The 16908-nt window shown below is 42.4% G+C and overlaps 1 protein-coding gene across 5 annotated transcripts in view; it reads right to left on the bottom strand.

Annotated features, from left to right (window-relative positions):
* Positions 1-16908, bottom strand: part of MYO18B (myosin XVIIIB) — a 1573426-nt gene that overhangs the window by 226959 nt on the left and 1329559 nt on the right. For all 5 annotated transcript variants that reach the window (XM_085634174.1, XM_085634172.1, XM_085634173.1 and 2 more), the window contains 3 exons: positions 10225-10341; positions 8641-8724; positions 4518-4655 (listed from right to left, as the gene is read on the bottom strand). In XM_085634174.1, coding sequence (XP_085490300.1) covers positions 4518-4655; positions 8641-8724; positions 10225-10341 — 339 coding nt within the window. The remainder of the gene's footprint in view (positions 1-4517; positions 4656-8640; positions 8725-10224; positions 10342-16908) is intronic.

The following is a 16908-nucleotide window of genomic DNA, read 5'->3' as shown; positions in this document are numbered from 1 at the left end:
AGTCAGTCATACTGGTGTTAGTTGGTTCTTCAGGAGAAGTGAAATGTTTTACAAAATATCAGCAATATTTTATATTAATTGCTATCGCAGTTGCTAGATCACTTGTTTTGCAAAACTGGAGAACCAGGCTACAACCTAGCATTGAACATTGGTTTAATAAAATGACCAGGACTTGTAGACTAGAAGAGGCCTATGCCAAACGTATACGAGCTGTTGTAAGATTTAGGGGTATTTGGCGACCTTTTTTCCCTTATGGGTTTATAGACGAAACCTGATGATGTTGAATAAGTTATAAATTAGTTATAAATAGGTTATATAAGCACAAGTCACTTTGAGGAAATGATGGTATTTTTATATTTGTTAAAAACAAAACAAAATGTTTTGCATATGGCACTTTGCACTTTATTTATTAATCCTATTTAATGTAATTTGTTATTTAAAAAATTTGTCAGGATGTACTAGATACAAGTTGTGGGAGTCTGATTCGATATTAGTTACCATTGAGAATTTGTAATACGGAATGTTTTTTATTATTTTATAAGTGTTGATTATGCTCGATTTAACTCATTGGTCTTGCTACTGATATCTAAACTATTTATTACTTTATCTACTTGTTCCTGAAAAAAAATAAAGATAGGCCAGTCTGATCATTTTATGTGCGGAGTTCTTCACCCCAATTGCTTTGCTTAAATAATCAAGTATGAATGGACTATTTATGCTTACAGGCGACTTCCACATGTAGACATTGCTAAGAAAACATTTAAAACTGAGCACTGGCCCTGTCCTTCCTTGACTCACAAAGATAAACTTACACTTTTGTGCAAGATTACAATTTTTTGCAATGCACAAATCAAATTTGCGAGTAGTATCTTTACAACTGCCTATCTTTTTATGTGTGGAGTCTCAGCCATGAGTGTGGAGACTCTGCAGTTGAAAAGATGCTACTCATAAATTCCTTTGTGAATTGCAAAAAATCGTAAACTTACACAAAAGTGTAGGTTTACCTTTGTGAATCTGGTCCTATATGCATATATTGTGTGTTTGTGAGTGTGTATGTATATAAAATATATATTTATATACATTTAATGAGAAAAACAAAGGTAGAAGTAACATTATAGCTCGGTGAACATGTCAGTTAAAATATAATGTTTTAAACTAAAAAAAACACTAAAATTAACCAGGTATAGCTAACTGAAAAAACTATAGCTGTTGCGCTGTTGAAAAACCTGAAGTGAAATTGCATGGAAGAAATGTGTTTTGGAACCCCCCACTTTCAATCTTACCCCCGATTGATGGATCACCCCAACACTTGCCAGGTAGTTTCTGAGATGGCTAAACCGTTTTGGTAGAAAGTATTGTGAAGATTCGTTGAACAGAACTAAATTTACTAGCCAACCAAAAACTCAATTTCCTGCGGAAACTCAGTCCTAACTATAACTAAACAGTGGTGACTGCGACTGTACACAATGCACACATATACACATATTGTATGTCCCATTAAATATGTTAGTCTTCATGAATACTATGCACAGTAATACAGTCTGACGCCCTTTATGGGCTCAGTTTGCGCTATACACACACTGTATAAATAATTAAAAGAAATATATAAATACTTCAACAGACCTCAGTGATGCAAACAAGAATTATTGTTCTCTACAAAGGGGCCAATTCCGATTTCGGCCAGAAGGGATCCGAGCGATGGTCGGAGCCCTTCCGACCGAATCAGAATGTGTCCGACCGACCCATTCCGATGGGCTCTGTCGGAAAGGAATCCGACTCGGATTTCCAGATGGCTGACGACAGGCTCGGAGAGCCCGTCCGCCGTCCGGAAATCCCTCAGTACTCCCCCTGCCGTCTCTTTACGACCGAGGGAGTACGATGGCAGTTTTTCACTGCCTTTTCGTGCCGGTCTTTCCGGCATGAAAAGGCAGTCGGAAACTGTCTTTGGGGGCCCCAATAGGGCCCCCATGGGTGCGAGGCTGCTGAATGGCGGCCTGGGAGCACCTGTGGTGACCCTCTGTGGATCCCTGCACCCGGTGGCAGGCACCTTGGGGTGCCGGCCACAGGGTGCAGGGATGAACTGCACCCCTGCTTTTCACAATACAAGCATGCATTCCGCTCAGAATGCATGCTCCCATTGTGAAGTATACGAGTGCGACCAAACCATGTTCGGTCGCATCGTCCTTGCAGGGCCATAACCAACGACAGCAGGTCGGTCGGTTACGGCTCCTGACTGATGTAGGACAGACCTGAGTCCATCCGACATAGAAATCGGCCACTTAGTAGCATAAATTAACAACTACTGTCAGCCTGCTCCAACACAGAACCATAGAAGTGAAGTCCCACTTCACAAAGTGTGTGTTTGCCCTAGCGAGGTTAAGCACCATATAAAATGAATCTAGGATAACAACACCTGAGTGAGAACTGGAAAGAAAATGCTTACTTTGATGTCATGTGCAGACCTGAGTTTGAGTAAGCAATTTTATGGAACGTTTCTAAGGTGCTACAAATGGGTTGAGAGATACTGAACTTCTGGAGGTTACCAACATCACTCTATGCCGTGGGAATGAAAACCCCCTTTTTCACTTAACAGCTCCGAGCATGCTGTTGGCCCACACTTCGAATGGGAATATGAAAGTAATAAGCAGGCTTGGGCATTTAATCTGAGCTGGCCCAAAAATGGTGCAGTACAATGGGGTCGAGTGTTACTGATTCTGGTATCACCGCCCTGATTATCTGCCTATTTCGTGCCCGGTGGGATGGACCGACCTCGGGTTCCCCACCCCCCTTGTTGGTGACGGTCTGCTGGACTTGAACTCTCCTTCCTACTACCGTCTGCTTAATTCCGGAGCACCCTCTTCGCTTTGCTAAATGTAACTGTGATCTTTCCCTTACTCAGCTGCACTTTTAGTGTTGGACATTGAGGTTGTGTATCTATTGTTTGTAACCTATGTACCATCCACGTTCTCTCTTATGTAAAGCGCTCGGATGCCTCCGGGTTTAGCCAGCGCTATATAAAAGTCCAAAAATAAATAAATAAATCCCAGTGTGTGATCGTGACAGGTGACATTGTATATGCCATCACAGGAAGTGTCCTCACAAACTATGACCTCACAAGTGACATCAGATCTTAAGACCTTACAAGTGTGTTTAACAGTTCTAGCATCAGCATTTTTGAGCGCATTACAATATTTAACAAATTAGATTTTGCATTGAGGTTGTGCCAAATAAGTGACAAACCTGGCACAAAATCTGGGCCTCTACTTATACATTTCGTTTTTTAAAACCCTGCCACAAAGAAATTGGCAACAAGGAGAAAAGTGGCAGTAAATCTGTTCTGCTTAATTGGTTGCAAAGTCTGCATATTAAAATATCTTATGGAGTTAAGGCACTGCTGCACAGATCTTTGTGTGCCAACTAAATCTCAGGTAATAATAATAATGGTAAGAGCACTCTGGAGGTTACCCTATTTTCTGGAGAGATCTGTGTTTTGTCTAGTCCCAGTTTTGCATCAAAGTCACATACATTGTTAACACTCAGATGACAGATTTGTATTTTATGCAGCTGTGTAAATCGGTTGCTACATTTAACACAGAGATCCTTTTTTATTTGCAGGTCATAAATTGAAATTCTAATCTATCACAGTGAGCTATGAAGGACATGTGGCTCCTGCGTCTTGTAACCCACACTGTCTTATGTAACACATCCTGTACATTGATTTACACACATACGATTTATTGTCAATGTATAATGTGTATGTGTGATATAAAGTGCTCTGACACCCTGCATTGGGATGAGTAGTGCTATAAAAGAAATAAAACAAAATAGGGGTATTTCAATTGCTATTCGTGTAAATACTAGGACAGATTAATACATCTGACATTCTTACAGGTCATGCATATCTCTTAAATCCAGGGACTGAACAACATCAAAAGCATGCCTCTTCTTAGTACCTGTGATACTCCAACAAAAGGAGACCTGATAGCCCGCCCCTTAACTTCAACCTTTACTATGGGACCAGCTGGAATCTGATAAACCCCCTCTTTGCCTGTACCTTGCAGCTAAAAATGAATGCAGACAACATGCAGGCACTCTGCTGAATGTGTCCCAGTATCTGAAACCTAGACAAATTCAACACATTTCTGTGGGTGCCAACCTCTTAGCAGGGTAGAGGGTGTCCACCCTGTCAAAAGAGTGGGTAGACTCTGTCTACCCGTGTGTACCCTCAACTTGTGCCCTGACATCAGTAGAATATTAATTGAGCGAGAGGTATTCCTACCAAAAATGGCGCGATTAAGATTCCACACTACTCAGAATTAGTGCCACAGTGCTATAGGCAGAAAACACAGAGCTAGATGACAGAAAACCTATGACATGAGGTTAGTTGATTGCACAGCATATGTTGCATGGGTCACACAGGTGCATCATAATAGAATAAAATAAAAAGGCATGCAAAACATATTACGGTGTGTCTATGTTACACTACTACAGTTGTTTAAGTGAGATTAAGAACCTACCTCAAACCTCTTGATCTGTGCCCTCTGGAACTCCATTTTGTTTTCGAGGTCACAAATCACTGATTCCTGCTTGCTGACAATTGAGCGGTCAACCATGGCATGCTCCAAATAGTCGATCTTGCTCTGTGCGGCTTGCAACTGATAGACAAGAAATGAGGATGAATAATAAAGGTGTGCGCTTTATTAACGTTATGGACAGCATAACTTTACATGCAGCTAGTCCCTTCGCAGTCTGTATTACCCAATTTTCCAGCTCACTGACTGTGCACAGTATGTTTCATTACCACTAAATCTCTTTTAAATTTGTGAGCAATCAGCTGCGATTATAGACTTAACAAGACACACAGACCAACCACAATTCTTATCCTCTAGAAATACTCATAATAATTTTAGGTGAGCAGTTCACCTGAATGAGTAAATCCAGAAGAAGCGGATAGAAGCTGTGTTTGCATCAATGGACGTGGGAAAAGCTTTCAATTTTGTGGACTGGACATTCATGTGATTAGTAATAGAGAAGATGAGATTTGGTCAGACTTTCATAAAAATGGTGATGGCTCCATAAAGCTAAAGTGGCCCAAAATGGCTGTCCTCTGGTACTTCAAAGTCAGAGCGGGAGTCGTGGCATGGAACAGATCAGGCGGGATTAAAGATACTGAAGGGAATACGTTTTGGGCCAATAAACTGATAATAACTTGCTCTCCTTAGGTGACCCCGAGTCATCTTTACTGGTGATAATAGAGTACATGGAATGCTTTGAAAAGGCAGCTGGCCTGAAAATAAATATGAATAAATCAGAAACTTTTAATGTTGCACTTACACCACAGGTGGTTCAAAACCTTAAGAAGGCTATCTCTGTCTCTGTCTCTCTCTCTCTGTCTTATTCTCTCTCTTTCTCTTCCTCTCTCTCAGATGGGAGTCAAAACATATAAAGTATTTAGGTGTAATGATAGCACCACAGATACACCAACTTCAGTCAGCCAATTATCCAACTTTATTAGGAGAAGTAAAAAGAGATCTTGAGAGATGGCTCGAGCCTATGCTGTCGTGGATGAGCCACAATGGCACTGTAAAATGAATATACTCTCCAGAGTGTTGTATTTATTCCAAGCCTTTCCCATAACAGTGGAGAATAATGTATTTGAACATCTACAGAGGCTAGTAAATCACTTTATTTGAATGAGGGATAGAAGTAGGGTGCTGTTAAGATGCAACTGATAATGGACATGAGAGGGTTACTCTAATTAGATTTTAAGTCGGTCTGAGAGAAACTTAAATGATGCTGGCATAATTCACATAATTTTGGAAATGTTGTGTTACGCTTATTATGCAAAATTCCTGAAATCATACCATGTTGTGCAATTACGGATATTTTGTGTTTTTATCGCAAGATGCATCCTTGCATCAAAAATTTAACCAAGGACACATTCAAACTAAAAAATAGTTCTAAATGATGGATTTACATTTTGCGTAAATATGCATCATTTTTCTGAAATCTCACATGATAACAACAAAGCAAATACCACCAATTTATCACACCCCTAATTTTAAGTTTTATTATTGGGTGGCCAGCTAGGCTGAATACGATTAACAATTTGTTCTGTTTGCACTTTGATTATTTGCAGTATCAAATGAAATCTTAGCTTTTTTGTATTTGTATAGGTTCAAATCTAATATGTTTTTGGATTAAATCCTCTGCTTAGATCCGTGTTAAGTAGGGATCAGAATAGATTGTGTTTTTAATGGTGATGTATAACATGTTTTATTAACAATAAATGGTACTGTTTTTTTAAAAACGTGAGAGTGTGAATATTATAATTTTGTATCACTTAAGATTGTATATACAGTCAAGGGACTGCTAGTAGACACTTGCAAAAAGTATCCTATTCCCTTCATTTCACAAGGGGTCTCTCTCTACTTTTTTACAATTGAATACGAAGTGGTCCAGCATGAAAACAGATAAGATATGGGCTTGGATGGATCACTTGATAATCAGTAGACCTTTAAGGGACCTAACATGACTTCAGAAGCAGGTAAGAGCTAGAAATCGATACCTCATTGCACGAGTACAAATATTGTTGGGGTTGTGGATTGCAAGGCAAAGAGATTTGGGCTCACCACTTTCTCCTCTCCGTGCATGCCAGTACATTATAATCCACCCATCACCCCAGCATTAGTTTCAGACCCCTATAAACATTAGAGTGGGGGATAATGGACAGTTGCTGACCTTTTCCAGGATGCAGCTATTACATCAAATAAAAGGAGGGGTTTGTGCTGAATGAAATGGAACAGTTGCATAAGACATAACTCAGACATTGTATAATGCAACCAGGGATGGGGGAAGTAGTGAAATGGGAGAATACATAATTCAAGAAATCAATATGGAGTCTCATAGGCTCCATGGACAGGGTCTCATTATTGTGCAAACTAAGCAAGTAAGCAACAACATCAGAGGGTTGTGCATATAGACACAAATGGGAACTACTTGGGCATTGAGTTAACAGACTGAGCGTGGAAATTGCTTGGACTGAATATCTAGAAGTGCTCCATACATATGAACAATAAGGAGATAAACTATAAGTTAATATATGACTGATACTACACCCCACTTAAAATTCCCAGAATGTACTCAAATGCCTCAAAGAATGCTGGGCTGGTTCAGTAGGAGATATTCGAAACATCTAGAGTGGTTGATCCAAACTGTAGTCTTTTTGGAAGTTTACAGCAGAGGTTTTGAGGCACCTTCTTAGGCACCACTTTCCAATTAACCTGAAAAGTTTTGTATTTTGGGTCCGCCTGGCTAATTTTTTGCATGTGGCTAAATCAGAGTGGTATGTATCTCTGCAGTACATGGGGCAGCAAAATTGGTGATTGCTTTTTGCTGTATAAGAACTAACCCACCCACGAATAATCAATGGAATCAAAGCTCGTACACTATATTAGTCATAAAAGTACAGCAATTTAGAAAGGGCCACTCCATATTTGAAGAACAATGAGGGTCGTTTTTCAGACACTTGGTGGAGAACTCATCTGTACTCTCACTCTGATCCCGTAGTAGAGTCATGAGATCCTTCCCCTTAAATCTATAAATTAAGGTGGTGGGAACAGTGGCGGCTAGCAAGGAATGAGTGCAGGGGGCAGAGGGGTAGGGGGGGACAAAATATATTTTTTTAAACCAAAACACTTGCCTCCTCGCACCACGGCTACCTCTGTCTCTTCTCCGTAACTGCTGAAGAGTCCGGAAGCACACAGGCTGCCCAAAGCCAACCACAATGCTGCAATGCAGCATTGCCATTTGTCTCAGTGCAATGTTTTGGTTCTCTGACAGGGACAGTGAGCCTGTGCATGTTCCCTACCCAGGCTGCATTACGAGATGGCCGGCGAAGCAGTTGTGCACACTTAGTGTGCACAGTCCACTCCTCCTCCCTGAGCCTCCAGACCCGCCCCAACCCAGCCATGTATCAACGAAAAATTAAATAATAATAACCTTGGTATTATCATTTATTTTTCCCTTTTCCACTCATCAGCCTTAGCGGAGGAGTCGCCCCTGGAGTGGAATGTGGGCACTTTCATTGGGAAGACGTTTGTCTGGATGGAGACTGAAGGTAGATAAACTTTGGTGGGTGTTATTTACGGGGTTTTTGGAGGTGGGAGTGGGATGGGTTACAGGAGGTGATAGTTCAGGAAGGCTTCCCATGGCTCCACCATGGGAATTGTTGTGGTCCGCCATCTGTAAATGAGGTGGGGAACTGCAAGTTTGATGGAGTGGGAGAACTTACAGTTTACAATGGTTCTCCCATTACACCAATCTCTGAATGAACTGCAGGATCAGTACATTTCTTCCTTGCTTTTACAGAGGGACAGTTGGCCTACCACACCAAATAACAGAAATGTCTTAAAAAGGGTGTAAATAAAGTCTACGTACAAATAATAATCACTTTAAATCGTGGACGACATCTGTACAGCACAAATCATTCAACTCTGGTGGTGGAATGCAATTGTGTTATTATGGTCATTCTCTCAGCTGGATCATAAAACACCTCTGCCCTACTGTGCCCAAGCATGGCTTTTAATAATGCCATTTTATGTCTACTTCTGTTGCAGTGGCAAAGAAAACCGAGCTTACTTTCTCTTGAAGGCTCTGCTTTTCTTTCTGATTTTCCTCCAGTTGTGTTTGTAGTTCACGAATCTGGTTGATATCAGATGAAGACTGTAAAAAAAAAAAAATTAGAAAGCAATTAGGAAAAAAGAGTTAATATTACTGAAGTTAGTGCAGGAGCTTTCCAAAGAAAACTCATAAAACACTAAACCGCCAAATAATTTGTTTAATTAACACTAACTTTTTCAAGTATGTGAGTGATAAGAATGTGTCACATTGCGAACACATATGCAAAAACGGGTTGTCATTCACTGTTTTTCTAACAGACACACATCAAAACAGACTTCCTGACCCGAATCAGCCAAGTGATTTCATTCCCCTTCTCCCACATGCCCTTGAGTTCTGAACGTCGTTTTTGAGCTACACTTGCGACAGTAAACCTTAGGCAGGCAGGAATGATGCATTTGGAATAATCTTCATCCAAACGTGTTAGGAAGGCTAAAAGAGGGGCTTTGATTATACAGTTTATACGAACAGGAGGCCAAAATTAATCTTTCCTTTCGTGTATCACTGAACATACTTTAAATAAAATGCAAGCCAATGTGCTAGCCTTTCCTATGTATCTGCAGACTGGGTCTAGTAGGGCCAATAGCCCAGTTTCCAGTGGAGTGGAATTCCGCCTTTGAATGCCATCTTTTACTACTGACCATGCTAGTCCAGCTACCCCAAAGAATTCACCTCCCCAGAAATAAGGTCTTCCTATTGAGATGCTGGCACTGAGTTACATGCTGTTTCAGTATGCCATCCCTGCTTGGCGGGAACTCCTACCAGCCTCCCCTCCCCCTTCACTACCATCATTCACAAGTCATAGAAAATCTAATACAAATGTTGATTTGCACAAACACAATGCACTGGGCAGACTGAGTTCTCTGTTCCACACCAAAAGAGGGGACTGACAAATGTGAGGGTCCCAGCACACATAAATACTTAAACGGTTGCAAGTCAATGACGTCACCTACAAAGCATAAAACAGTAACTACAGTGAAAAGATGTGTGCCCCATATGCTGCAGAAGAAATGGGCTTCAGATCCCTCAGAACTTGAAAATTCTAATGCAAGGTTCTTGGGGTGCAATATTTATAACACGAGGGTCAGCCATTCGTATCTATTCATCTTTTACGGCATGGCAGAATAGCAGAGAGGCAAAGCCTGGGGTTTAATGGGGTGGTGACAGGCCCTACAGTAGATCCCATGAAAATGTGACGACCTCAGCATAACCCATTCTGCTGTCCATTAATTGTTTTCTCTGATATGCTATTACACTACTACACTCTTGACCAGGCTGCTAGAATACACAGATTGTCAGTTGAGATGCAGTAGGGAGGTGTTTACGGTAATAGCATTGTCACACATAATGAATTGTGCCATTCAACACTGCTGGTGTCTAGCATAAAAAATATAAGAAGGCTTCGGAGCCACATGAAACAATAATGTCAATGCATCATCATTTGAAGACCTGGACAAACTTGCACACAGACATACTCCAACTCCAAACTCAATATCAATGTGATAGACACAATGTTCTTCCAGCTGCCCCGGCCCGCCACCATACCTGAGCAATGAGTGCCTTGTGCTTCTTCATCAGCTCGTTCAGGTCCTCCTGGTCTTCGTCGGTGCGCTTCAGAAGGTCCGCTTTCTCGCGCTGCATTTGGTACAATTGCTCTTCAACCTATTGCAGAAGAGTTATCGCAAATTAAACTTTCAAGAGTTACACCTTGACAGAATTTTTATTTCCCATATTTGTTAGCAATTATTAACAAAAATGAATAGCTTTGAAATAGATTGTGTAATTTTTTTACCGTATTATGCAATGTCTTTAACCGTTTTTGTGGTTATCAGAATGTCATGAAATGTTCTCTCTATCAAACTGCCCAACACATGCACAGGTATGCCTAGAATTCAATCCAACCTCACAACACTTAATGCCAAATGCAAGGGGCTTGGCTCATTGCCTGAAACGAAAGCAGGCAGTCTATGGTTCACTAAAACACATATTTTGGCCAGAAATAAAAGAGAGCAAATTGACCAAGCGAGGGTATCTGACTAGCTCTCTGAAAGATCTAGAAGTGGAAGACATATGGATTAGCATCCTTCTGGCTAGACACAGCATAACTGCTTATTAAGCAAGCAAAACTAATATCACAGGATCAAGACAGGCAAACTCTGAAAGGAGAAGCCAGGCTTCCAACCTATATGATCCCGGTGCCCTGTCAATTTACCTATCTCAATCAATAATCAAGGCTTTTAAAACAAACCTAATGAAATTAAATTTGGACCTAATCCCTCTCAAAGCTTATTGGTATGGGAGAAGACTCTGCAGACTGTCCGCAGCGGACAATGAGTCCCTAACACATGTAATGCAATATACGGCATTGAAGGTAATTAGGATTATTCAACGGGTGAAGCACATGAAGAATTGTCGATATTAACAACCTGTTATCCCCCTGTGTTGCGCACAATGTCATGCGGCTACTTCTGAGCCGAGAACTAAAAGTTTTAATCAAATTTTACAAAACTGATTTCATCTATAATTGTAATGTTTTTGTATATTTGTACAATAAAAAACATTCTGACCCACTGCTGCAGTGTGCAACCGCACCTAGGGTCACAGAGTAGTTGTGAGAATGGGTTTCGCCATTTACTGGACACATGGCACCAGGAGCACCCTCTGAGGGGGGAACATTTCTACTTCTCCTCTAAATACACACTACACACAAGAATAGACTTATTCCTCAATTCACAACACTTAGCGAGAGGAACACAGAATTTTTAGCAAAGACTTACTTAGACCATAGCCCACTGCTACTGGCCTTGAAGTGTGGCCTGATGTGGACCCGCATCCATCCATACGATTACAGATGACAGCACTCGAGGATGCAGCTTTACTTTGAACACAACTCAGGCACTGCCACTATGCCACTGGTTGAGTGGGATGCCTTGAAGGTATATATCAGGGGGATTTGTATCAAACACTCATTTAGAAATGGTGGTCTCTAATTGGCAGAGGTATGCTCCTTTGTCCAAGTATGGACTGTTAGAAATGGGGGTCTCTAGTTGGCAGAGGTAGGTACCTTTGTCCAAATAGGGACCGTTGCTTCTAGTCAGGAAAAGGGGGATAAACTCCTAAAATAACCCCTGCTCACCTCCTTGGTAGCTTGCCACGAGCGGACAGGCTTATCTCAGAGGCAGGGTGTAAAGCATCTGTGAACACATACAGTAATACAGTGAAAACACTGCAAATGGACACCACACCAGTTTAGAAAAATAAGTAACCTATCTGAACCAAAACAAGACCAAACAAGACCAAACAACAAAAATCCACAATACAGTAGTAAAAATATGACTTTCAGATGGTAGAAATAGTTCAGTTCAAGCTAAATTGCAGATGCAACACTTTTCTCACAAAGTACCTGGGATGCGTCACGCAAACAAACAAAACGGGCCGCAGGGAAGGCAGGGAAGGTGATGCGTCGGTTCCTTACACTCAGGGAAGGTCATGCGTCGGTTCCTTGCTTCGGGGGAGGTGATGCGTCAGTTTCTTATTGCAGCACAGGGGAGCTGATGCATCGGTTCCTTACCGAAGAGGAGGTGATGCATCAGTTTCTACTGCATAGGGAGGTGATGTGTCGGTTTCTTACTGCATCCCCCAACAATGCGACAGAGTTAGCGCCTCGATGCGAAGCGAAGATCCAGTGACGATGCGTGAACTCGTGCAGCCGCACAGCAGGCCTTGCGTCGAACTCAGTGCGATGATCTCGGACGTCAGAGATCGGTGCACTCGATGCGGCGTGCAGAGATTTCTTGAGCCGCAGCAGTCGCTACGACGGTTTCTCCGGCGATGCATCGGAAACAGGTGTGGATGCATCTCGCTTCTTCGAAGTTGCAGTGATTTTCCAGCTCCCAGCGGAAAACAGTCTCTTGAGGTCCAGAACTGCAGCAGGCACCTCTTTGCAGATTAGAATTATCAGCAAGTAAATTCAACTGAGCTGGTGGTGAAGACTTTGTGTCCCTGAAACTTCATAACAGGAGGCAAGCTCAGTTTCAAGCCCTTGGAGATCTTCTTGCAAGCAGGTGACAAAGCAAACAGTAAAGGCCTTTTCTCCTTTCCTTTCCAGCAAGTAGCCACTGCAGGCCAACCCCAAGACCAGAGAGGGTTTGTCACCGGAAGGAGAACCTCCTCGTACTGACATCGGCACTCCATCTTATAGATGGGAAGCCAGAGGATCCTCGCAAACCAGTGACGATCTTGGTTGACATGGAGACGGTCTTTGACAGTATTTCCTGGGCCTACCTTCATTGCGGTTCTCCGTTGCCTGGGGTTTGGAGCTGAACTATTGGCTTGGATTTGAGTATTATACACAGCCCCTGAAGCACGAGTCAGGGTGGGACATGAATATTCAGAACAATAATGGATATACAGAGTCACCTGTCATGGTGCCCATTGTCACAGTTGTTATTAGCACTAGCTATGGGACTGTTGGTGTGCCAGCTGTGGTCGTGGGGTTAAAGCCATGGGCTGAGTGTCAGCAGAGACCCCAGACTGGCTCCCACAATGAAACTACTGGACACATTTTGAACGTGCCCTGGACTGTAGATGAATGTATTTTTCCACTGTCGGACCAGCACACAGCCCTGATGGTGGGCAACAGGCCCTATCCAGTCCCCATAGCAATATGCACCTTTTGGTATCTGGGGGTCCTGGTGCAACGGCACTCAAGAGGGCATGATAGAGGGCAATTTGGGCAGAGTGGTTGCCTCCCTCTGAGGGTTACTGCCCTTCTGGCGAACACTGCCACTTTCACCTATGGGAAGAGAGGTGCTATGTGTTCAGCAACGAGCAATTAATCCTGAACCACAAAGTGTTCTCCGATCTGAACAACTGGCTTTCTGAACTGATCTGGGCCGCCACCTCATTCGTAGCTTTGGAAAAACTGTTGATGGCTAAGGGAAGTCTGTCTGGGAGCACCAGACTGTGAGTCATATTACATGCCGTGCACACTACAATATAAACAACAAGGGTCCCTAGGAGCAGGTAAGATAGGGAAGGGGATAAATAAGGACCCGATCAGTGCTTATTTTCATAGACTTGTCCAGCCGGACAGTGGTCATAGGTTTTTACTGATATAGTAATTAAGCGGCAGTATACAGAACAAATTCTCAAAGTTGGACACAAGCCTGTGACCCGTACATTTAAATAGGAAAAAAACATACATAACAAAAAAGGTTCAGGCAAAGAGTTGTTTGTTACAATTGGGCAAGAAATCGCGGATGAACTTTAACAAACAATACAAAAAACAACCTGATGTATAGAACATATTATCATTAAAGACATATAGGGTGTGTACTGGTGTCGACGGCGTTTCGATCCTATTAACGCAGTATAAGGATCATCATCAGGACAACATAAATAATGCCTGTACAATAAACCTGAGTAACTTAGTTGAAAAGGGGAAGAAGAGAGGAGGAGAAGAAAAATGGGGAAACGTGATAAATATACATGATAAATTGCAATAGGAATTTACTATACAAAATTATTTACAAGAAAGTCAAAGGTATTTACAAGAAAGTAGAGACAAAAAATCTGACTAGGCATACTGTAATTCTCCTGTGTCAAGGAACAGAGTTAACTTCATAGTGGAGCAAAAGTGAAGGTGAGTGAAAACCATAATGAAGGAATAATTGCGGCTACGACAATTCGGAGGGTGCCGGCGAAGAATTGGCGCTGATTCCAATGTGAAGATCATGCGAGTGAACAAGGTGAGTAAGATTACCTTAGATAAGGGACCTTAGTGAATGTCCGAACAATGCGAGAGAATAGCAAGGCACATGATAGTGAGCTATGAAGACCGCAGCGACGGGGGTAGCATGCAACGGGAGGCAGTATCGGAATACGGGGGTGGACATACCGGGATAGGGCAAGAAGATGGTGCGGTGAACTTGATCCAAGTCACAGAGAGGTGAGGAGCTGAGGCATCACGGGCGGTTGGAATACATCGCGTAGTAAACAGGGTAATGCGTGGCAAGGCACTGCGGGAGAAAAGGAGCTAATTAACGGGGGGAAAAATTATAGGGGTGAGGGAGCCCGGAGGTTTTAGGCAGACGGAGTTACTCACCGGGAATTTAGATAATTACTCCAGCTCGTAGTGAGGCACCCCTATGACCCCAAACTTAATATTCTGTGCACTTTGGATGTAGAATCCCTCTACACCAATATACCACAAAGAGACTCATTATTGGTGATGGAAAACGTTCTAGATCAAAGATCGCGGCCTCACACTGTACCAACTTACTTTATATTACAACTATTAGAAGTCTGCCTTACCAGGAATTTTTTCATGTTTGAAGACCACTTCTATCAACAAGTTAAAGGCACATCCATGGGTGCAATTTTTGCCCCAAATCTGGCCATACTATACATGGATGCATTGGAGATGAACTGTATCCTTACCACTACCAATCCTTTTTCATCATGTATCTGTAAGTGGAAGAGATATATCGATGATATCTTTATGATATGGCAGGCTAATGAAAGTCTACTCACCTCGTTCCTCCACTGGCTTAATAACAATTGCGGTGGTCTTAAATTTACACTGACTCACCAAAGGGAATCCATCCCCTTTCTTGATCTCACAATCAAGCACTCCGATGGCCACCTTATCACAGGTTTATTCCGCAAACCTACAGAAAGGAATACCCTGTTGAGTTACAAGAGCAGTCACCCCCGTGCTTTAAAAGACTCTCTTCCCTTCTCGCAGTTCCTGAGAATTCGCAGAAATTGTTCCCTAAAAGAGGACTATTTCTTTGAAGCCAAAATACTTTCTGATAAACTATCCACAAGAGGCTATCCTAAAAGACTAATTCGAAACTCCATGAAACGTGCGTGGTACTGCCCACGTGAAACCCTTCTTGAACCCAAACCAAAATCTGAAACAAACAGACTGGTCTGTGTCACCACCTTTTCCACAGTCTCTAATAATATACGTAAAAGTATCCTCAAGAACTGGTCAATCTTGAATGCTGGCAATCTCCATCTGGAACGCCCGCTCTTCGCATTCAAGAAAAACAAAAATATTAGGGACCACCTTGTTCGCGCAGCCCTGCCTACTACCACCAACAAAACTATCTCCACCACTCTGAATGATATCTGGTCCTTACCACCATTGAAAAGTCATGCTAAATGTGGTAGCTGTGTGGTATGTTCATTAACCATAGAGTGCAAATTTTTTGCTTTTGGCAACATTAGGCATGAACTAAAAACATTCACCAATTGTAACTCTACAAATGTTATTTATGCAATCTTTTGCCCTTGTAATAAAATTTACATTGGCCAGACTACCCAAAAGATTCGTCTACGCATCTCCCAGCATCGAAGCAGAATTAGATGCAGAATCCTGACAGCGCCATTGGTTGAGCATTTCCAGGAGAAAAAACACTCCGAAGATGAAATTCGATGGACCATCATCTCTGCTGTTAAATTGCCCCCACGAGGAGGGGATATGATAAAGACACTTAACAGAGAAGAATTAAAATGGATTTTGAAGACTGACAGTTTCAATTCTGGATTGAACAGACATGAGGATTGGTCCATAAGTATCTGAACTGTTTACACGTCTCCACTAAGTGCCCTGAAAACTCTTGCTTAAAAGTTTTAATTAATAATCCAAAGCTACTTGTCTCATGGTTTGTGGTTTAATTCTCTAAACTCCAAATATTTGTAATTACACCCTTCTGTCACACATTCACCCACTCCAAGATGGCAACCGTCCTCTTGTCCTTGGTCCCTTTTCTCTTATCACTCCCCTGCTGAGGCTACCCAATCAGCAACTCTCCTTGTAATTATCACATGCACGTTCCACCCCAACGACAGCAGCCGTATTATCGGAACTTGCTTCACGCACTGCCGGACCTCGACATTCACTCTTGCACGGTGAGTTTATCGCGCCCCTCTCCCTTACGTAATTCCCTCCCTTGCTCTCCCTCGCTAACCCCCATGTTCCCTCCTGCAGCGCATTGCCGCGGTTTACCGTGAGTCCCAGGACTCTCTGGATCCGCTCTCATGTCCTTTGCCTCACTACGAGCTGGAGTAATTATCTAAATTCCCGGTGAGTAACTCCGTCTGCCTAAAACCTCCGGGCTCCCTCACCCCTATAATTTTTCCCCCCGTTAATTAGCTCCTTTTCTCCCGCAGTGCCTTGCCACGCATTACCCTGTTTACTACGCGATGTATTCCAACCGC

Source organism: Triturus cristatus, chromosome 11, assembly GCF_964204655.1.
Source record: "Triturus cristatus chromosome 11, aTriCri1.1, whole genome shotgun sequence".
NCBI lineage: Eukaryota > Metazoa > Chordata > Amphibia > Caudata > Salamandridae > Triturus > Triturus cristatus.
The sequence above is the reverse complement of the archived record's forward strand: the minus strand, read 5'-3'. Positions and strand labels throughout refer to the sequence as shown.